The sequence below is a fragment of the Diplotaxodon limnothrissa genome, linkage group LG23, assembly GCF_057381915.1.
Source record: "Diplotaxodon limnothrissa isolate DT_005_m linkage group LG23, D_limnothrissa_male_GT1.1, whole genome shotgun sequence".
Taxonomy (NCBI): domain Eukaryota; kingdom Metazoa; phylum Chordata; class Actinopteri; order Cichliformes; family Cichlidae; genus Diplotaxodon; species Diplotaxodon limnothrissa.
Window position 1 is genome coordinate 33,715,299 of NC_140617.1, and position 23,129 is coordinate 33,738,427.

The following is a 23,129-nucleotide window of genomic DNA, read 5'->3' on the forward strand; positions in this document are numbered from 1 at the left end:
GAACCAAAGAGCGTGGATGTAATTGTCCGTTGTATTTGCTGTGCAGTGTGAGCAGTTGTTGGAAGGCGTATAGCCCATCTTGAACATCCTATGACCAGTATAGTGCACTCTGTGTAATATTTTGTATTGTATTAATTGCAAACTGGGATTTCTGATCCATTGAAAGGTTTTTAAGGATATCTGAGACCAAAGGTTTGAGTCTAAGTTGATTGATAAATCTGGTTCCCATTTTGCAATAGGAAGGGATATTGATTCATCTATTTTAGAAAGTGTTCTGTATATTTTAGACAATGATTTGGGGGGTTTTAGACTAAAAAATTGTACCACAGTTGGTGGTGTTTGTAATTCAGCTTCACTGGGATTAAATTTCTTTTTTACTATGGATTTAATTTGTTGATATTCCAAAATTCGTTTCTTGTTGATCCCATATTGTGTAACTAGTCTGTCAACTAGTCAGTTAAACTTTTGGGATATTGATGTGATCAGTCAAATAGCAGAGGGGGTTGTTAGTCGATACCTGGACCCTACAGAGATTGCACAGGTAGTCCATCTCCCACATGGTAAAACGGTAAATGAAATTCCAGGAGACAAGAAAATGTTCTAGGAGACCTGGACAAGGCTGTTGAAGGCCCTTAACCCATCATCAGGACTGGGATCTGCTCCGTTTTACAAAAGGAAACTGGATGATCACTGCCAAAACCCTATAAAAATGACAATAATGGCGCCAGAGAGCCCAGTGCCCTCTGGTAAGCCCTGTGCTCACCACCCAGCACCATGGAACCCAACTAACCTTTGCCATAGAATACCAGAATTGGTAGGTCCTCCACTTGCGCCCTGTGCTTTTCAAAGATGAAAGCAAGCTTAACCCATGCACATGTGACAGAACTGAAAGGGTCTGGAGAAGTCGTGGAAAAACGTATGTTGTGTAACATCATTCAGCATGACTGGGTTGGTGGTGAGTCACTGGCATATTGATAGAGGGATGCACAAACCTCTACAGGCTAGGCAACGGCACCCTGACTTTCAATAGATATTGTAATAAAGTCCTTGAACTTTATCAGACCATATGCTTGTGGGTCCTGGATTCTTCCTGGTGCACAGCAATGTCCAACCTCATGTGGTGAGAGTATGCAGGCAGTTCTTGAAGGATGAAGGAACTAATACCACTGACTGGCCCCCACACTCACCTGACCTAAATCAATAGAACACCTGTGGGACATTATGTTTCAGTTCATCCAATGTTGCCAGGTTGCACCACCTAACATATTACTCAGTGCACATCAGTAATGATGATTTTTTTCCCCATTGAGATCTGATATGTTATTAAAGTGGTTATTTTTTGAGCAGCGTATAAGAATCCGGTAATAAACCGTTAGGTTAAAGACTCCTATAATCTTAGGGTGGATGCTAAAATAGATTACACAAGTTTACTGACCTTTCCGGCCCCCACTGGTCCGATTACAGTCAGAAGTTGATGTGACTTTGCTGTGATGGAAACATTCTGAAGAGATGGTGCATCCAAACTCTAAACAAAGACAAAAATGGCAGTAAGTACTACATCAAACTATAAAGTTTGCAGGAACAGTCATTGTTCTACAACAATATGTTACACCGCTACGAAATATATTACACTATTTACCTTATCCCAGTAGCAGGTCAGTTTCTCGATCTCAATAGAGTTTCCCCCCTTTTCCGCCAAAGGCAACATAATGTTTTTTCTCTCAATCTCTTCCAGTAGGAGAAAATTCTGGGAAAATGATAAACATGGTTTTACACCAGCTTTGGAAATTGTTTGACTATCTTGGACATGACTACTGGATTGCCAACTTTTCCTACAGTTTATGACAGAAATTAATTACCTTAATCCTGCGAATGCTCACTACAGTCTCTGACAACTTCTCAATGGCCAGAGGAAAGAACAGGGTCAGGGTGACCTTAATTGTACCATACAGGGACATGGTGACAAACACCTGGCTGGCAGTCATGGTGTTCCCCAAAAGAGTGTAGACCGTGAAGGTAACAAAGATTATGAGCTTGCTGCTGGCAAAGAAGGAAGCCATGTTGAGTCCTCGTAGGTAGGAGCTCTTTAATATCCGACTGATTTCTTTCCTACAAACATAAGAGAACATATGTAGATGGATTATATAGTTGAAGCAAAGTTTTAAGTTTAAATTTGGCAGGATGTTGAGCAACATCGGTTTCACTTTGATATGTCTATGACAGTAATTATATATTTAATTTTTAAGTTATGAAGGAAAAAGGAAAGAAAAGTCAGAGTGTAGCTTTTTGTGAATTCCCATGTTCTCCCTGTGCCTGCATAAGTTCTGTCTAAGTACTCTTGGTTATCCAATACAGCAGGATCCAAACCTCCCACTGAGTTTAGGGATCACTCTTGATATGAGTTTCAGCAGGAGGACAACAGTACCAATTAAGAACACCCCAGAAAAAAAAGTAGTAATATAAACTTTTTCACAAATTGAAGAAAAGACAAGCAAACATAAAATGTAAACATGTTGCAAAAGGAGGATTTATGTAAGAGTTGTAGCATTTGCACCTATGTGAAAAACGTGGAAATCCTAAGTGATTTTCAGAAAAGTTAACCTCTGACCTTGGGGTTAAGGTCAGCGGGATTTGAACTTATCTGAGATTTCTAGTAGGTGCATCATTGGTCTGAATTTGAAAATCCTATGTCGCCTCATTCTGGAGTTCATTCACAAACTTGGTATTGTCGTCCTCCCTGTGTTTTGACGACAATACCCCGTGAGCCTGTCAGAGCTGAGGGCTAAATCAGTTGATGATGGAGAGGGGTACCAAAAAAGGATAATATATGCAGTAGTATTCTGCTGGTTCAGAAAATGATTCGTGTCAAAACATTACCAGTTTGTCTGTGATTCTCATCCTTACTTTCTAACTTCAGTCACCAGGGCTGAGAACCGTTTCTCCCAGACATACATCTTGATTATCCTTATGCCAGACACCACTTCATTCATGATACGGATTCTGCTGTCAGTAAGGACTGCTGTTTTGCTCCTGCCAAAAAACAACAACAAAAAACTCCACAACATGTCATTGAGGCCGCTAGTTTTCCTAATGATACATTATAAATAACATATTAGTGCATGAGAAAATAGACACAGTCATTGAACATTGTTAAACAGGCCCTGTCATGGTCCTGGGTTTGGACTCGGGTTTCAGAGTTTGGAACTTGTTTTAAAATGTTTTTAGATTCATAGGGAACATTTAGTTCTTAGTTCGAATCTTTTTAGTTCAAGTTTCTATTTCTGTTGGTTGGGTTGTTCTTCATCGTTTGATTTTCTTTGATTCATTCTTGTTGGCTCTTGTTCCCTTATTTCCTCTCCTTGTTTTTAGTTTGTCATATTGAGTGTTTCGGTTATTCATTCCCTGTTTTATTTTGGTTGTCATTTGTTTCTTGGGTCTTGTATTTAGTTTTACTTTCTTTTGTAATCATCTGATTAGTTTCAGCTGTGTCTTGTTTCCCTGGTGTTTCCTGTCTGATTTCTACATTAGCTCCGGTCTTGCAAAATATTTGCATGGCTTCAGTATCAGCTTTAACATTCCCTAGTTATCTAGGTGGACATAAAATACACTAAAGTTAAAAATGGGAGTCCTACAGAGGAGTTTATGTGTGGGTTTGTATGCATCAAATGTGTCTAATGCCAAAGCAACAAGGTTTAGGATTTCTATGACTGCAGTAAAATTCCCTCCATCCATCACTTACTCATCTGACCCAAAGAAAAAAATTAACATAGGACAATCCTTAAGGCTACGATGAAGGTCATTACTGATACAGACTGATTATACAGAACCTTAAACACACTTCGATCAGGTAATAGAGCTCATACTCTTTAGAGAGATCATATAAATCTACATTCTTCATGAAATGCAACAACTCAAAAAAAAGTAGTTTTTGTCACAGTGGTGTGATGATCAGCTGTGCACTTAGCATGCTGAGGTTAAAAACTCAAAATGGATACAGCACAAAAGGCTAAAAGCCAAAAAAAAAAAAAAAAGTTACACAGAGAGTATTTTGGGAAATTTGTTGAGAGTTGAGATGTCAGTGGAGGACTTTTTTTGACTGTGCCAATCTTTCTATAATTGAAACCGAGTTGGGAAGAACTCTGCAGAAGTTCGGTAAAATAATGTGCCCACAGTAAGAAAACAAGAGAAACAGACGGTTTTCTGTGTATTAACAAACACTTCCTGCTTTATAATTACAGGAGAGTCTGGGCAATGAGCTACCAGAACATTTTGTGTAATTTCAAACATTTCTTACAATTGAATTTGTGCGAACATGTCTTTCATTTACTACAGCAACATTTCTTTAGAAAAGAAAAATCACAGCGCCACTCGTCCAGCCTGCTTAAGATCAAAGTAAGTTGTATGTGGCCCTCAAGGTAAAATGAGTTTGACCTCCTTGGTTTACGAAGTACCAGAGGAGGGCAGCAATGCACCTTTGTGTCTAAAATCCAAGAAGAAGTCTGGCAGTCTGCCTGTTTAACCACCTTTGTATGTCTCAGTTCGGGTTTTGGAATTTCCTGGATTAGTCTTTTTTGTGTGTGGATATTTTGGAGCTTGTGAACATCGGGCTTCTACTTTAATAAAAAGGTGTGTTTTACATTTGCCCAATTTGCCTATGAGTCCTGCAGTCGGGTCTTGTTTCTTGCTGGACGTTGAGAGGTCTATAGATTGAAAGATCCATGTACTTCTCCAGTTATCCTTTACCTGAAGATGCCGAAGAGTTTTCCAAACCAGGTCTGTATCGGCATCATAACTGCAATTGTTGCCACACCTGCCAGGCACGAGGGGCCGATCTCATACCAAAGGAAAACGATGATCACCATTGCTTGCAGAGGTCCCGCCCACAAGTAGTGCAGTCTGAGTGTAATCTGTAGAGGTCATTATAAATGACATTTTGAAAAGTGTGTGACATTTGGAAGTGGCGGTCACAACTTGGATAAAACTGTCAGTCACCATAAGGAGCCTGTAACGTAAGCAAACATAGATGCCCAAGATTTGGAGAAATGTGCTAATGGTCAACAAATTTTAGGAATACTCAATAAAGTGTTGGGTAACTACATGCCGATAGAACAGCTTTAAGATGCTTGTGATTCTCGTGTGACTGCAATCACCCTCACATGTTAATCAGTCGTGTCAGGCTTTAAGCTATCCCAAAAATGATTCCTTTGTGGCATTAACAAAATAGCCGCAGAGACTTGCTTTTAATGCCTGACTGCAGTTAACCAGGGTGGATGAGCATGTTTCATTTGTGGAAGTACAGATGTTTTATTCAGATGCCTGCCTAATATTTTTGAAAACAACTTCCTGTGAATTAGACAAAAGTAAACTTAATTGTCCTACCCATACAAAAATTGCCTATATACATCCTTATGACATAGCTAGCTATCAGTTGAAGGTTTGCTCTCAGTCAATCTCATTGATTAGAAGTTATTGTGAGGTCTTGTATTAGCTCAAAATCAGTCATCTTGTGATGACACCGTCTGAACAGGGACTCGCCAGACCTTATGCTCTATAGATGGTGTGCTGTAATCCTGGAAGTGGACAGAAATGTTTCGTCATACAATAAATGTGATCTCTCTGGACAACTTTGTATTGATTTGCTTTATATTGACACTTCCAGACCTCTTCCCTGCCCTATATACACTCAACAAAAATATAAACGCAACACCTTTGTTACTGCTCCCATTCCCCATGGGATGGACGTAGAGACCTAAAATTCATTCCAGATACACAATATAACCATCCCTCCCAAACAGTGGTCACAAATCAGTCCAAATGTGTGGTAGTGGGCACATCTGCTATATTGAGATAATCCATCCCACCTCACAGGTGTGCCACATCAGGATGCTGATCTGACATCATGAGTAGTGCACAGGTGTACCTCAGACTGCCCACAACAAAAGGCCACCCTGGAATGTGCAGTTTTGTCTCACAGCAAAATGCCACAGATGCCACAAGCAATGAGGGAGCGTGCAATTGGCATGCTGACAGCAGGAATGTCAACCAGATCTGTCGCCCGTGCATTGAATGTTCATTTCTCAACCATAAGCCGTCTCCACAGGCGTTTCAGAGAATATGGCAGAACATCCAACCGGCCTCACAACCGCAGACCTCGTGTAACCACACCAGCCCAGGACCTCCACATCCAGCAGGTTCACCTCCAAGATCGTCTGAGACCAGCCACCCAGACAGCTGCTGGAACAATTGGTTTGCACAACCAAACAATTTCTGCACAAACTGTCAGAAACCGTCTCAGGGACGCTTGACTGCATGCCCGTCGTCCTCATCGGGGTCTTGACCTGACTCCAGCTCGTCGCCGTAACAGACTTGTGTGGGCAAATGCTCACATTCGATGGCGTCTGGCACGTTGGAGAGGTGTGCGCTTCACGGATGAATCATGGTTCACATTGTTCAGGGCAGATGGCAGCTGAGAATGTCCCAGTTCTTGCATGGCCAGCATACTCACCGGACATGTCACCCATTGAGCATGTTCGGGATGTGCTTGACCGGCGTATACGACAGCGTGTACCAGTTCCCACGAATATCCAACAACCTCGCACAGCCATTGAAGTGGAGTGGCCCAACATTTCACAGGCCACAATTGACAATCTGATAGACTCCATGCGACGATGTGTTGCACTGCATGAGGCAAATGGTGGTCACACCAGATACTGACCGGTTCTGGGTCCCCAGACCCCCAATAGCGCAAAAAACTGCACATTCCAGGGTGGCCTTTTGTTGTGGGCAGTCTGAGGTACACCTGTGCACTACTCATAATGTCAGATCAGCATCCTGATGTGGCACACCTGTGAGGTGGGATGGATTATCTCAATATGGCAGATGTGCCCACTACCACACATTTGGACTGATTTGTGACCACTGTTTGGGAGGGATGGTTATATTGTGTATCTGGAATGAATTTTAGGTCTCTACGTCCATCCCATGGGGAATGGGAGCAGTAACAAAGGTGTTGCGTTTATATTTTTGTTGAGTGTATAACATCAAGCAGAGGGTCAAGAGTTCAGATTTTTCATCTTTATCATTCTCCTGTGGCAAGTTAGTGTAGTAACTTTTAAATAATATCTAAAAAAAACCCTGTATTTACCACAAATACCCATCTACTCAAATACCTAATGAAAAAAGGTTTCAAAGGGTACATCCAGGTTAACCCTCTGTCCTTCTGTTGTCTCGGTTACAATTCTCCAAATGTAGTTTCGAGTTGGTTCTTGACCCTTACAAATTTAGGTCATCTGTTGCCTTACCTCATCAAAATGATTAACATCATTTGAAAGTAGGTTCACTATTTGACCGGTGGTTGTTCGTCCGATGGATTCAGTGCTGAGACCAAGAGCCTGATGAGAACATTTTTACTTAACAGCTTGAAAAATTTACAAAATTATTCTGAGAGTTGTGAGCTCAAAAATTTGCATCTCTTGTGCAAATTTTCTGAATCTTCACTGACCTTCCTGTAGATCATGTGACACATAGCCACTCTAATCCTCATGCCTGTTCTTTGGACATGATAGTAGTAGAGATGTTGGAGGATAGTCAGTCCAAACGTGGAGATGGACATCGCAGCAGCGTAAACATACGCCATGCAAAGACTCCTCTGATCATCTGGGTGATAATTCTCAAAGAAAAGGATTATTTTTCCCAGAAGAAGTGGCTGGATCACTTTGATTGCCTCCTTTACGACAAAGACAATAAATACATAATGGAATATGCAAACAAGCTTCACTCTATCCATTACTAGTACTGGATGTGGTAAATTGGTTCAAATATCTGCTAGTAATACAATAATACAGTAAAACTACAGTATTCCTTTTTATTTTAGCTCATCTGAAATAATATGGCCAGAAAACCGCACAAAATCTCAAATACGACCTGTGCATGAATGATTGTTTTAACACTGGTGCCAATTGTAAATATTCACAACATACCAGAAAAAATTCAAATAGGCCGGCTAATGCATAGGACTTTCCATAGCACTTTATAAGAACCCTGGAGAGCTGCGGCTTCCATAGTTCCTTTGAAGCCTTTTTTACTTCCTCGTTCCAACATCTGCAAATCAAATGAATTTATTAGTTGAGCCCAGGATTTATAAACACATTTCCAACAGAGGTGCTTTACTATTTTATGAAAATTATTTGCATTGAAATTTGATGGCAGCAACATATCTCACAAAGTTGGGACAGGGCAAGAGAAGGCTGCAAAGGTAAGTGGCACTAAAAAGAAACAACTGGAGGACTTTGAGGCTAATTAGGTTAATTAGCAGCAGGTCAGTAACACAATTATCAGACCCTCGAAAGCACTTGATATTACAAGCAGTGGCAGGTTGACAGAATGGCAATCCACACTATAAAAAAATAAAACATTAACTTGAAACAAACAGACATGTTTCTTAACCAGCACCACTTCTGGTTTTGTCACATTAGCCTTTTGCTGAAGTACCTCTGCAGCTCCTCTCCCAGGGTTTCAGACCGATCCTCCGGAAGGACACTGTACATGTCACCTTTCTCGAGCCTGTGTTTTTGGCCAAGCTGTAACAGGGGGTTTAACCAACTGAAACAGAAAAAAACAAACCATTTCCATCTGGCAGAGAAAAATACAAATCACTGTGGTTTAGAAAAGACATATCTAAGCTGACTGTGAATGTCTGAACTATTTGTGCTTAATGAGTTATTTGGAGAAACAGTGTTTCTAGTGATGGACTTGGAGGATCTCTTAAAGCTAATGCTGTTCACACATCAAATATCGGCCACAGTCCCGGAAGAACATTTAAAATTACAATGTAAATTCACAGGTATCCAGCTTCTTGAATTAACAAGCAAGTGATGATGATCAGTGTATGAATAACTAATAAGCACAGGAAAGCAACTGGTGCTGAAAGAAAAAGACAGCTCTTTGAGGCTGGCTGTGGGAATGAATCAATCTGCATACGCTGACTTCACACTGCAGTCCAGAGAAACGAATGACTACACCCACTTCTATATAGTCTATATATAAACCTTTAAAAAAGCAGTGTGTACGACTTAGGGCAGCTAGTGGTGAAGTTGCAGATAGCAAACAGCTGCTCTGGCCTCGCCTTCATCTTCCGAGCAAATAGGAATACTTGCTGTGACTGCTAAACATGTTAAATGTCGTCTGTGAAACGAGAGAGGGCCCTGGTTTGTTTCTCTGTAAAGCCTTACAGAGTTCACTGAAGTCACTTAGTGAGCTCATTGCAATAGTCTCATCAGTTTTCTCCAATAAAAAGAAACGGCTGATTAAACTAGATGTGCAATAAAGAACGTGTTTTAACTTCTATTTGCATGAAAGCTTTTCAAAAATACTTGAGAGCCTCAGACTTTGTGAGAGCATCAGTTTGCACATTGGGACTGGGCCAAGACGTACATCGGAATGCCCGTAGGGGATATATTCAATTCAATTCAATTCAATTTTATTTATATAGCGCCAAATCACAACAAAAGTCGCCTCAAGGCGCTTCATAGATACAGAGAAAAACCCAACAATCATATGACCCCCTATGAGCAAGCACTTTGGCGACAGTGGGAAGGAAAAACTCCCTTTTAACAGGAAGAAACCTCCGGCAGAACCAGGCTCAGGGAGGGGCGGCCATCTGCTGCGACCGGTTGGGGTGAGAGAAGGAAGACAGGATAAAGACATGCTGTGGAAGAGAGACAGAGGTTAATAACAGATATGATTCAATGCAGAGAGGTCTATTAATACATAGTGAGTGAGAAAGGTGACTGGAAAGGAAAAACTCAATGCATCATGGGAATCCCCCGGCAGCCTACATCTATTGCAGCATAACAAAGGGAGGATTCAGGGTCACCTGGTCCAGCCCTAACTATATGCTTTAGAAAAAAGGAAAGTTTTAAGCCTAATCTTAAAAGTAGAGATAGTGTCTGTCTCCCGAATCCAAACTGGAAGCTGGTTCCACAGAAGAGGGGCCTGAAAACTGAAGGCTCTCCCTCCCATTCTACTTTTAAATACTCTAGGAACAACAAGTAGGCCTGCAGAGCGAGAGCGGAGCGCTCTAATAGGGTGATATGGTACTACAAGGTCATTAAGATAAGATGGGGCCTGATTATTTAAGACCTTGTATGTGAGGAGCAGGATTTTGAATTCAATTCTGGATTTAACAGGAAGCCAATGAAGGGAAGCCAAAACAGGAGAAATATGCTCTCTCTTTCTAGTCCCTGTCAGGACTCTTGCTGCAGCATTTTGGATTAGCTGAAGGCTTTTCAGTGAGTTTTTTGGACATCCTGATAATAATGAATTACAGTAGTCCAGCCTGGAAGTAATAAATGCATGAACTAGTTTTTCAGCGTCACTCTGAGACAGGATATTTCTAATTTTAGAGATGTTGCGCAAATGGAAGAAAGCAGTCTTACATATTTGTTTAATATGTGCGTTGAAGGACATGTCCTGGTCAAAAATGACTCCAAGGTTCCTCACCGCGTTACTGGAGGCCAAGGTAATGCCATCCAGAGTAAGAATCTGATTAGATACCATATTTCTAAGATTTTCAGGGCCGAGTACAATAACCTCAGTTTTATCTGAATTAAGAAGCAGAAAGTTAGCGGCCATCCAGGTCTTTATGTCTTTAAGACATTCCTGCAGTTTAACTAATTGGTGTGTGTTATCTGGCTTCATGGACAGATAGAGCTGGGTGTCATCTGCATAGCAGTGAAAATGTATGCTATGTCTTCTAATGATACTGCCTAAGGGAAGCATGTATAATGTAAACAGAATTGGTCCTAGCACTGAACCCTGTGGAACTCCATAATTAACCTCAGTGTGTGAAGAGGACTCTCCATTTACATGCACGAATTGGAGTCTATTAGATAGATATGATACAAACCACTGCAGCGCAGTACTTGTAATACCTACAGCATGTTCTAATCGCTCTAATAGGATATTATGATCAACAGTATCGAACGCTGCACTGAGGTCTAGCAGGACAAGCACAGAGATGAGTCCACTGTCAGAGGCCATAAGAAGATCATTTGTAACCTTCACTAAAGCTGTTTCTGTGCTGTGCTGAGCTCTGAAACCTGACTGAAACTCTTCAAATAAACCATTCCTCTGCAGATGATCTGTTAGCTGTTTGACAACTACTCTTTCAAGGATTTTTGATATGAAAGGAAGGTTGGAGATTGGCCTATAATTAGCTAAGACTGCTGGGTCTAGAGATGGCTTTTTGAGTAAAGGTTTAACTACAGCCAGCTTGAAGGCCTGTGGTACATAGCCGATTATTAGAGATAGGTTGATCATATTTAAGATCGAAGAATTAATTAATGGCAGGACTTCTTTGAGCAGTTTTGTAGGAATGGGGTCTAAAAGACACGTTGATGGTTTGGAGGAAGTAATTATTGAAGTTAACTCAGAAAGATCAATTGGAGAAAAAGAGTCTAACTTAATATCAATGGTACTAAGAGTAACTGTAGATAATATTACATCTGTGGGATGATTATTGGTAATTTTTTCTCTAATGATAAAAATTTTATTTGTGAACAAGTTCATGAAGTCATTACTAGTTAACGTTAAAGGGATGGTTGGCTCAAAAGAGCTCTGACTTTTTGTCAGCCTGGCTACAGTGCTGAAGAGAAACCTAGGGTTGTTCTTATTTTCTTCAATCAGTGATGAATAGTAAGATGTTCTGGCTTTGCGGAGGGCTTTCTTATAAAGCAGCAAACTATTTCTCCAGGCTAAATGATGATCCTCTAGATTTGTGACACGCCATTTCCTCTCCAGATTACGAGTCATCTGCTTTAGGGTACGTGTTTCAGAATTATACCACGGAGTCAGGTACTTCTGATTTGAGGCCTTAGTTTTCACAGGAGCTACAGTATCCAGAGTCGTACGTAGTGAGGAGGTGAAATTATTAACAAGATAATCGACCTCTGTTGGGGTAGCGTTCAGATAGCTGCTTTGCTCTGTGTTGGTACAGGGCATTGGAGATGATAACAGTGGGTGGATTATATTCTTAAACTTAGTTACAGTGCTTTCAGAAAGACATCTACTTTGATAAAGTCTACTCTTCACCGCTGTGTAATCAATTATTGTAAAAGTAAATGTTATCAGGAAATGATCAGACAGGAGAGGGTTTTCAGGAAACACTGTTAAATGTTCAGGTTCGATGCCATATGTTAAAACAAGATCTAGAGTGTGATTAAAGTGGTGGGTGGGTTCTTTTACATTTTGAGAGAAACCAATTGAGTCTAATAACAGATTAAATGCCATGTTGAGGCTGTCATTTTTAGCATCTACATGGATGTTAAAATCACCCACAATAATTATTTTATCTGAGCTCAGAACTAAATTAGATATAAAGTCTGAGAAATCAGACAGAAACTCTGTGTAAGGCCCAGGTGGACGATAGATGATAACAAGTAAGACTGGTTTCTGAGTTTTACAGCTGGGGTGGACGAGGCTAAGCATCAGGCTTTCAAATGAATTAAAAGTCTGTCTTGGTCTTTCATTAATTAATAGGCTGGTGTGAAAAATTGCTGCCACACCGCCCCCTCGGCCTGTGCTTCGAGATTTCTGGTAGTTAGAATGACTCGGGGGTGTTGATTCATTTAAACTAACATAATCATCCTGCTGCAACCAGGTTTCTGTAAGGCAGAGTAAATCAATTTGTTGATCAATTATTAAGTCATGTACTAACAGAGACTTGGAGGAGAGAGACCTAATATTTAATAATCCACATTTCACTGTTTTACTCTTTGGTTCAGATGTGGATACTGTATTGTTCTTTCTTTGTGATTGTTTATGTTTAAGTTGTTTGTTGCTGGTTTTTAGTTTGTTTTTTGTCTTTTTGGAAGCTGACACAGTCTCTATGGAGATGGGTTTTTGGGGGGGTAGCAGGAGGAGAGAAGCTGCAGAGAAGCGTGTAAGACTGCAACTCTGCTTCCTGGTCCCAACTCTGGATAGTCATATTTTGGGGGGTTTAATAAATTTGTCCATATTTCTAGAAATGAGAGCTGCTCCATCCAAAGTGGGATGGATGCCGTCTCTCCTAACAAGACCAGGTTTCCTCCAGAAGGTTTGCCAATTATCTATGAAGCCCACATCACATATATCACGTGATGTTCTTTAAGTAACTGACACATATTTGTTATGTACAATATGTACAAGCCCCTATGCGAAGGGGAAGCCTATATTCAGTCACCTATGGAATATGGACAGTTTACATTTGACATTTATAGAACGATTGACTTACACTCTCCCTGTAGATATAACGGGCCTTTTTTAAAAGCCCACTTTAAAAAGATCAAAAGATCCGCAAGCCCTTTAAGTTCTAACCTATTTGATTTCTCAGTTACTTGTTACCCGAGTCTTCTAGTCGTTACTGAGTACACAAAAATAAAAATAAAAATTCCCTCTTCGCTCCTAGATTCCGATTCATCTCTATGATATACTTTATTCCCATTTCAGACGGAACGCTTTAAGTGCTGTCACTCAGTGCGGAATAATTTGCAGAAACTTTCTTCTTTCTTTTGACTGATATACTAACAACATGCTGAGGAATCCAATATCTTCATTAATGCACTTACCACAAAAAGACCCTTGAAAAAAAGCTGGCAGTGGCCAAAGGATTGCGCCTGCTGTCTGCCTTTGTAGTCTCCATATTAGATGGGTGCTCTGAGGCTGCTGTCTGTACCCATCTGTACACCGTGTTCACTCAGGGACGACTTCAATCACTAAATGTATAGTTGGCTTGCATCATGTAAAGCCAAGACTGCTGAAGCTGTTCTGTGTTTCACTAAACTGTCTCCACCTGTTCCCAGGTGTAAATGCACAACAAGAGGCGGAGTGTTTAACTATAAAGTAGAAATGAGCCTAGTGAGCTTTCTGAACCTCCAATGGAAAAAAAAAATCTATGGAAATAACCGCGTACATGTTTGAAATAAAATAACTGTCATTTAATGTCACGGACAAGTGTTTAAGTTGGCATTTTCAGTGACAATTTCACGTTACAAAACAAATCTGAACGAGTTGCACTTTAACGCACCATTTAAGCAACGCCTATAGTCAGATACAGTTATGAAAGTGCAATATCGAGTGCCCCGGTTTTCACGTGTGTTTCCTGATCCCCACGTGCAGTAGCTGGTGTGTGAGGACAGCGCGAGCACCTGGAGTCTGGGCCGTCTTCAAAGTTCAAAAGACAACTTCGTCCAAATGACATCAAACTTCACTGTTTTCACTCCATCTGTCCATTTTATGCCAAAATGTCCATGCAAATAGTGCAGAGAGTCTCACCGGGATGCATAGTGGCATTATACAATAGGACGTCACATCAGGGCTGCTGAGTTTAGCAGACTACAGAGATTCTGTCCCTATACCAAAGCACTATGTTACTTAAGTTTTGCATCTTGATGAGACACCAGCAATGCACAGAGACAGCTGCTCTAACCAAGTAAAGACCCATCTCTCACTTAGACAGCTAAACTGAAGCCATAACCTCTGTTGTGATGACACAGCACTGTCAGATCTCATTTAGTAAAAATGAGAGTCAGGATTTAGTTTCTCTTTAAATCAGAGCCAAGAATTAAATACCTTATAACAATATCCAATTTTAGCTCAAAGACACGGAGACAACTTTGCCAAAAGTGTTACAAATGTATGTGATATGATCCACAAACCTGAACTAAGTGTACACCGTGATTTGTGTGTAACTTTTGAGGGTTAACAAATGAGCGCTCCAGTCCACACACAGACATGCACCTGAACACATTGCGATCATTTGCGCACAACTTTTTAAGTTCATCATTTTCTCTTTGACAAAGGTTCCTGTGAGCGCACGTAACGTCCCTGCTGGTCGCTTACAAAACCTTAAACGTATGCACAAGAATCGTTGATACCTACAGATTGCGTCACATGCCCGGGAGAGGTTCTGAGACGACTGTCAGGCGGCTGCTTCTCACAAATCCAAAAATCTAAGCTACGTTCAAGGCCCAGTGGAAAACGGAGACATCTGGATTTCTATTGTATTTTTTTCTAATAAACAGATGGGTTCATCTCTCCACTAGAAAACACAGATATTATTTTATTCTTTAAATAAGCTGCCGCTACATGCTGGATGTTCATCTGCTGGGAAAAGTCAGTCAATGCTCAGTTCGTTTCTGCTCTGCCCGGTTAGATAAACCCTGGAGACGAAACAGCGGAAGCCAGATGTTCCTTTTTTTACTGTGACTTGAATGCAGCTTAGTTTTGTGGTTTTGTGTGAGGCTGGCTGGGTCAAAGTTGTGCCAAAACCCCACGTCGGCATGCGACGTGATTTGTGCGTGCCAGGCCATTCGTGCGCATTTATGGTTTGTAAGAGAGCGAGGGGGCGGTTACACGTCGGTTTAGACATGCGTGTGCACAGGAAGCTTCTTCACAGAGAAAATGATCCGATTTGTGAAGCCGAACTTAAGGCGTTGTGCAGAAACGAGCAGTATTTCTTCAGGTTTGGATGCACGGATTTGATAAATGGTTCTACGTGTGGTCAAGATACATGCAACTGTGAGCCCTCAAAGGTTACACACAAATCACTGTGCACATTTAAAAAGCTTGTTTTGGGCTTGTAGGCATTCAAAACACTTTCTCTCTATGCAAAGATCATCAGGTTTACACTGCAGTGTCAGATAATGTTCTATAAACTGATTCATATCATATCTAACAGCTGCAGAGGTACAGAAGACGAAATATACATTTGTATTTTTTAAAAGCTTCCTTTGTCTGCTGTTGTTTTTAATGGCCTGGTCCTTCTTGGTTTCCAAAGGGATGCTTTGCCTTCTTTACTTTTGTCTCTAAAAGATGCCCCAAAGGTGTTTCACTTGTTTCAAGTCAGGCAACACACCTCTCCAGGTGATAGTTTTTCTTTTGCCTGTATTAGAAACACTCGTGAGTTTTGCCAACATGTTTTGCTTTGTCATCATCTCTTTTCTGGAGGATTCTGGCGACTCGGTCATCTCGTTAGCTTCTGGTATACGTTGAGGCATTCATGGTGCCACCTACCAAAGACACCTCCTTCATGCAGCCTCATAAGATAAACTCCTACCCCCACATCTAATATTCTCCAAATATTCATCAAGTGTCTTTTCATGTTTTATTTATTTTGTTTTTTGGATTCCCATCGCACACAACATGAGTGATCGTGTCACCAACTCTCACAGAAATTTGCAAATCCACTTTTGGCCCTTGTGCTAACTAAGAAACAGTCTTTAGTGTCATTCCTGCACATCTTAGATAGTTCAGCTCAGTTCTTTTCCATGTGGACACACGGTGGACACAACCCATTAACAAATACTGACAACGCTTTGGTGTCCGAGCATTTCACAGGCCAGAAGAAAGTCCCCTGCGTTGCAGTATGCATGCGTTTGTTGCATTGTTTCAGCTGTGGAGCAGTTTTTTAACTTTGAAATACCGCAGTTACTGAAGACACATCTCTGTTGTATTCTGTACTCACTCATGCAAAGCCATCAGCAGAGGGCGCTCAGAGCCCATTTATGAAACATACTTCACTTGCTGTCATTCTATCAACAAATTACTCAGCAATCATTCATATTTTCATTTTCAGAAGTCATGTTACTCTCTCAGAAGAATTAAGAAGCTGATGGGAGGATCCATGGGAGGAAGTGGGTGAATACAGCATGTATTCACTTGTCGATCCATCCCTCAGATGCAGTATAAACGTATAAATGTAAAGGAGCTGCAGCTTCATTGTGGTTATTTGGGATAATTTTATATTTGAATCCAATAAGGTTTTTAATTTGAACAAATATGATGCTAACACTTTCATTCCAGCAGTAAATTAAGTCTGGAAAAGTCAGACTTGCATTGTTACTCCAACCTAAATGGTTAAAAAAAAAAGAAGAGAAATCTATTAACTAGTTTCTCGTTTGAAGCGTTTACCTGAAGCTCTCTGAGCTCTCCACATCACAGACTGCTTCTATTGGCTGTCCATGTGCACGTCAGCAGTCACTGCTGCATCCTGAGCCCCAGCTGTTGCTGTGTCACATCTTTTTTACACCAGGGGCCGAGGCTTTGGTTGACCTAGTTGCTGAAAAGCCCATAAGGCATGGTCAAAAGCAAACTACAGATTACACACAGAGAGAATGAAGTGTTTTGTAGCATGAATTGATATTTATTGGTTTGGAGAGGAGTCTGTTTCTTTCTTTCTTTCATGTGGTTTTAATAAGTTGTACGACCAACAATGCTGACTTTGTGATTTCAACCACGGGACATACTGTGTCAGTCAACTTCAGTATTAAAAGTACACAGAAGCATCACATCAAGTCCACCTTAACCTTTACAACACCAATGTGGACTAAGTGGCACAAATCAGATACTGAATATTTGAAAGTCTTAAAATCCTTTTCCTGTATCCCATGTCACATTTAGGTGAGCTCTTCGTTGGACCTACTTTTCTTGTACAACAGCATCATGAATTCATCTGAATCGGTTTCCATTCAGTAAGAGAACGTTTGTATTTTCCAGATTCCAACAGATAGCAGACAGTGAAGGCAGCCATGCTCACTGTCCACTTGAGTCTTTGACTACATCCTCATTCTGTGGTAGACTGAGCAGTTCCTGGATCCTCTGCATGTCCTTATTGGTTTCCTCCACCTGAGAGCTCACATTCAAGTTGGAAATCAGCTCATCCGTCAACTGCAAACGGGCTGTCCTTTTATTGGAAACACCAGCTCTGATTAACCAAGAAGCATCAGGATAAAATGACACTTTGTATTTATTTGTGATAGATCTTACCATTCTGCAAGCTTGTGCTCATACAGTTCCCTGCGCTCTCTCCTGCGCCTCTCTCGGATCGTCTCTCCAGTCAGGGACTGCAAGGCAATGACCAGAGCACCAACCGGAATCCTGTGTAGAAGTCAGTGTGTATAACTAACTGTGATGCACACCTTTACACTTTTACACAGATCAGTTCATCAGATAGTCTATGTTGTATAACATAAAACATATCAGATGCCAGTTCAATGGAAGCATCGACCCTGTAATAACTTCCTTAAACAGTTTCTACAGCTGCTGCGGCCCAGCTTCTCCAAACCCTCCGCACTTTCCACTCACACCTCTACGACATGAATAAGGAAACCATAATGGTTAAAGATCTGGAGCGTGATGTGCTTTGCAATTAGCTGCCTGCTTTCATGCCGCCCCTTCTGCCCCAGCTACACCTGGCGTAGCCGTGGCTGGAGCCATTTGCCCACATCAAATGCTCCAGGTGGCTGGCCACTGAAGCAGACAGTGAGAGGAAGAGGAGGAGGGAGCAGTGCTAGTGGAGGGCCAACTGGAAGTATGGCTAAGCCATTATGGAGTTGACCACAGGGATGATCCAAACTAGACCCTCCTCTGTTACACCATCAAAGGCAACACACTCAATTTGCAGTTATACAATCTGCATTTAGCTGTGTGCGCTCAGCTGAAAGGACGAGCGAGGCTAAAGTGGGCCAGGCTGTGAAGATGAGACAGAGGATGAAGCACCTCCAAGTCTACATCAGACCACGGTAGAAGGACACAAGAGGCTGGAATAACACCGATGGTATAAAAGGAGAAGGGCAGCTGCTGCCTTGGCCCGTCTCCTTGGTTCAGTACCCAAAACACTGTCCTCTGTGGTACACGAGTCCCTCTGGCACCACGAGCAGATTTGGAAGGGAGTGGGGAGGAGGAGGGGGGAGGTTCAGCTGGGTGACAGAGGGTTGCTGGGAGGGGCGCAGCTGGCTGCCAGAGTGCTCACTGACTTCGAGCACACAGGCATGAATGTAAATACACACACACATACACGAGAAGGCATGCATGCATGTCAAAAAGTAAATACACAGCATCTGATAATAGAAGTCAGCTCAGTACTGAGGACTGAGCATGTTCTATTACATCAGATGGAAAAAAAGTTTAACATGCACTGTTGGGACTGGAAGTCAAAGAATTCTTGTAGAAGCAGAAGCCAGCCTTACCCCAGCACTGCTCCGATCACCGAGCCCGCTACCAGCCCTCTCAGGCCCAGGTTCAGTCTGAAAAGGCCTACAGTCACAGCTGCTCACATACAGAGTTTCATCATTTCAATGTGCAGGAATTTGTACTGGACATGTTGAAAGAACACTTTTATTGTCAAGCAATAATTAAACATAGATTCTGGGTGTAACTGAACAGACGTGTCACATTTTAATATCATCACATACGGTCCTATTTTAGTGGGCATTTATTATAGAAATAACTGAAAACAATCACAGTTGGAACTACAACCTGCAGGCGCCCTGATCAGATCACGTGACTCACCTCCAGCTGCAACATACTGGCTGACTGCGTCTTTGTCTTGGTACACGGAGAGTCCCGTGCTCACAGAACTACACAGGGAGAGGAAACACACACGATGTTGAGTCAGTGAGGCCAAAACAAACTGACCGAGGTATGCTAGCAATGTTAAAGCACTCGCATCCAATAAACATCTGCACATTGTTTATGTGACATTCAGCATTCTGTGCATTCTCCTGTTATTAATACTCCAGATCCACAAGCTGATTTGATCCCTTGTAAAAGTAACACTACACACACTTTCCTCACATGCTCCACCTGTTTTTTGTTTTTGTTTACCTGAACAAGGTAACTATCACAGCCACTCTCCAGCTCCATCTCCATCCATATCTTATAAACCCCCGGATAGCTGCATTGTGTGCTGAGCGCTGACAGACAGAACAGGCACAGACAGACTTTTACTTTTATTTGCAGCATTATTCTCAATGCTCCACTTCAGACCCCATAAATAATAATTCAATTAAATAAGAAACTATGACATCACAATATTAAAGCTGAACACAGACATCATTCATGGAACATTTGCACCCAAAACCACAGCAGATATGGTTTTAAAGGCACAGATTTCACTTACCACTGCGTCCACACGATTAGTGTATAATTCTGCCTGGCTGACTTGGATATATCTCTCCCTGGCGTGGCGAGCTGCTGGCAAGCCCCCATAGACAAAGCCTGCAAGTGCACCGAGAGCACTGCTGTTTACAACATTGGTGATCTCCTCTGGGTATTTCTGAGTCACACTAAACAGGGACGAGAATTTTCCTTGTAAGTTTAAAGCCAGTAATGAGTGAACTTGTTACATTAGAAGCCATTAGAGCAAAAAGCCATTGAAAACTAAAGGATGCTGCAAGTTTAGTTAAATAATCTTAACTCATCAACTACATGATTCACGATGAATTCGACACCACAGTGTCTACATATACACAAAGACCTTTTCAAAAACACCAAGACACAAACAAGTGAAACAATGTAACAATAAAACCAACTCTCTGTCAAAGAGATCTTTGATGCGCTCCCATCCCGTGCTCGGGAATTCTGGCTTCCCGATGTTTTTCGGGAGGCTGCTGGACGAAGGGATAGCTACAGGAGCAGTACTGGTGAAGGAAGAGGATGATGAGGAGGAGGAAGAGGGCATCTGTGCAGGCTGGGCAGCAGCCACATCAGCTGCGTGAACCCTGGGGAGCAGAAAGCAGAAGAAAGGAGGCCTGGCACGCTGGATGAAGCCCTGCAGTTGGCCGGTGCTCAGCGTGCCCTGAGGGGCTGAATCTGCCAGTCGTCTCTGCAGGGCAACGCTTGTCCTGCGTGGCTCTGGATGCATCACGCTTCAGCTGCTGATGTGCTGCAACAGGGAGAAACACATGGTCACGGGCTGAGACGCCACACTCGCCGCCTCAGCTCAAGCTCCATCCTCAAAACCAAGAGCCTCGAGGCGAATGGAGGCCTGGCAGTGCTGCACAGGCTGTTTGACTAAGCAGCTGTTGAATTCTACAGTCCTATCAACAGAAACTGGGAAAATAGGACTTTTTTCCTCCCCCAACTGTAAAACACACTATTGATCTCTCAGAGCACAAAACCTCAGATCTGCTAATCAGGATGTGTCAACTGCTCCGGGGTCAAAGGTAAAAATAAAAGGTCACAGTGACCTTATTCTGCCTGAGATTTTTTTTAACCAGAGCACAAACAGTAAATATATAAGGAAATATTCACATTTATTGAACCATCCACAGTAGAAGAAATAAGATTATGAGTCTGAGTCTGTTTGCACCAAGGCGCGAAACAATCAAGCTGTATTTGAGAGGAAACAATACTATTTTACAATTTTGTTTATCTAAACAATTTGAATGAACCTAACCCTGTATTTTCACTCCTGCTGTAAGACTATGGAGTGGCCACTCAATGACACAAACTCTGATGGCAGCAACTCAGTGCATTCAGGCATGTGGATCCTGACCTGCTGAAGTTCGAACTCAGCATCATAATGGGGAGGAAAGGGTGGTGTGAGTGTTTTAGAAACTGCTGATCTACTGGGATTAGAAAGGTAGATTCCTCTGTTGTGTCAATATGGACCAAAGTTGTTTCCAGCACCTTTGTGAGTCAATGTCACAAAGAATTGAGGTAGTTTTAAAGGCAAAGTGGGTCCAACACAGTTCTAGCTGTTGTATCCCCTCAGTAGGGAGAAAAATGGCTTTGGTGATTGATTTGATTGTGTTGTTTTAACCCAACAAGGCAGAATATTTTTAATAGCATTTAGGCTGTGTTCATCTGAAATGGGTGTTTGTTTATGCAGAACCTTATACTGAGGACTATTTGGATTATTTCTGGCGAGATTTTATTAATAACAATTAATATTTTTTTTTTAAAGCCAGTGTGCTGGTGGATAAGTGATGCCACATAACGCTGTCTCTTCATACAGTGCTCCTGTCAGGTCAAACTGTGCATGTGCTGTTGCTCAGGCTAACACAGCAGCAGCACGTTATTTATGACAAACAGCACAGTTTTACGTAACAGCTCCCAAAACGCGACACCGGTTTTCATTGCGGTCGGTTTTATGCTCCTCGTTTGTTCAAACACTGGTGTGCAACAACCCCTCGTATGGTTAGCATGCTGTTAGCCTCTGACACATCACAGCAGGTGCAAAACAACTTACTTGAATCCCTCTGAAATGAACCGCTTGTTTTTACAAAGACGTGCCGTTCCGATTAATGTACGAAAATACAGATATTTGTTTTTCATAATGCCCTTCAGAAGAGCGCTTTACTATAGTTCCCACATAGTCCACCGGCGTCCAAACCTTTCACCCCGGCCAAGACTTACAGCTGAAAGACTTGAAAATAGCGCCGCCTATCGCTGGAGGACTAACACAGTTGCTGTTACCGTTGCTGACACAACCGGGTGGTTTAAGTTTATGATGGGTTATTATTATATAGTTATTTAGTTAAGGGGTAAAACCTTAACTAAATACAGCGGGCACACGTGAATATTATATATACACATACATACATGTACAGCAAGAGACAAAAACAAAGACAAAAGCGTGACAAAGACAGTGTTAAAAAGTTTTAACCAGTTTATTGAGATAAAAACAAACACTATGACCAGACACATCATCTCAGCTTCTTTTTTCCCCTCAAATAACCGAATACTACAACATATTCAACATGATCATGTATCAGTTACATCATCTATAATGTCTTGATTTCAAGGCAGCTTTATCAGAAATGGTAAACAAAGTGGTTACTCTGAATATTATTGCTCACTGCTGGCACTTTGTGTAAAAGAAAGTGTCCTTCTATCTATGTTCTAAAATCGATGGCGGTGAAATGTAGACTGATATAGCTAATGATTTGCATTATCATGAAACTTAGTAAAAGTCTAGAGTTTTTCCAGTTGCCCAGTAGAGGGCAGTGTAACAAAACTTATCTTTAGCAAAGCTTTGCAATCAACTTCACTGGTGGTAAAGAAGAAACTCTACTACCACATGATCCTCAGACGTTCATCTTACCAGTTTTAGCCACTACTTTAATGTCTGGTAGGTGGACTACACATTATTTTCTGTACTAAACTGTACTAAACATAGATTCATTTAATATCAAACTATTTGTTGTTCATTAAATTGTTCCAACATGGTAAACCTGGTATCCTTAACTACCACTTGATAATTACACATCTTTTGTAAATATCTGAACACCTGTCGTCCATTTCCATTACAGCTTTCAATGACTTAAAGACAGGAATGCATTATATTTCCATTATGATCCTTTCCTGGA

At 41.5% G+C, this 23,129-nt stretch overlaps 2 protein-coding genes across 2 annotated transcripts in view; both read right to left on the minus strand.

The window, feature by feature from the left end:
• Nucleotides 1-13,678, minus strand: part of LOC146608560 (ATP-binding cassette sub-family C member 4-like) — a 37,515-nt gene extending 23,837 nt beyond the window's left edge. Inside the window, exons 1-10 of the mRNA XM_085347298.1 lie at nt 13,605-13,678; nt 8,491-8,601; nt 7,980-8,100; nt 7,502-7,726; nt 7,302-7,391; nt 4,744-4,907; nt 2,905-3,030; nt 1,860-2,109; nt 1,640-1,747; nt 1,436-1,525 (exon numbers count right to left, since the gene is read on the minus strand). Of these exons, the coding sequence (XP_085203424.1) occupies nt 1,436-1,525; nt 1,640-1,747; nt 1,860-2,109; nt 2,905-3,030; nt 4,744-4,907; nt 7,302-7,391; nt 7,502-7,726; nt 7,980-8,100; nt 8,491-8,601; nt 13,605-13,678 (1,359 nt within the window). The remainder of the gene's footprint in view (nt 1-1,435; nt 1,526-1,639; nt 1,748-1,859; nt 2,110-2,904; nt 3,031-4,743; nt 4,908-7,301; nt 7,392-7,501; nt 7,727-7,979; nt 8,101-8,490; nt 8,602-13,604) is intronic.
• A 3,492-nt stretch (nt 13,679-17,170) lies between these two features.
• On the minus strand, nt 17,171-22,158 carry timmdc1 (translocase of inner mitochondrial membrane domain containing 1). The gene is made up of 8 exons (XM_085348156.1): nt 22,010-22,158; nt 20,349-20,701; nt 19,937-20,102; nt 19,642-19,730; nt 19,327-19,394; nt 19,005-19,083; nt 17,803-17,913; nt 17,171-17,719 (listed from the first exon to the last, which is right to left on the minus strand). The coding sequence occupies exons 2-8, from the start codon at nt 20,678-20,680 to the stop codon at nt 17,569-17,571; spliced, it is 996 nt and encodes a 331-aa protein (XP_085204282.1). The 5' UTR covers nt 20,681-20,701; nt 22,010-22,158; the 3' UTR covers nt 17,171-17,568.
• Between the last annotated feature and the right edge of the window lie 971 nt (nt 22,159-23,129).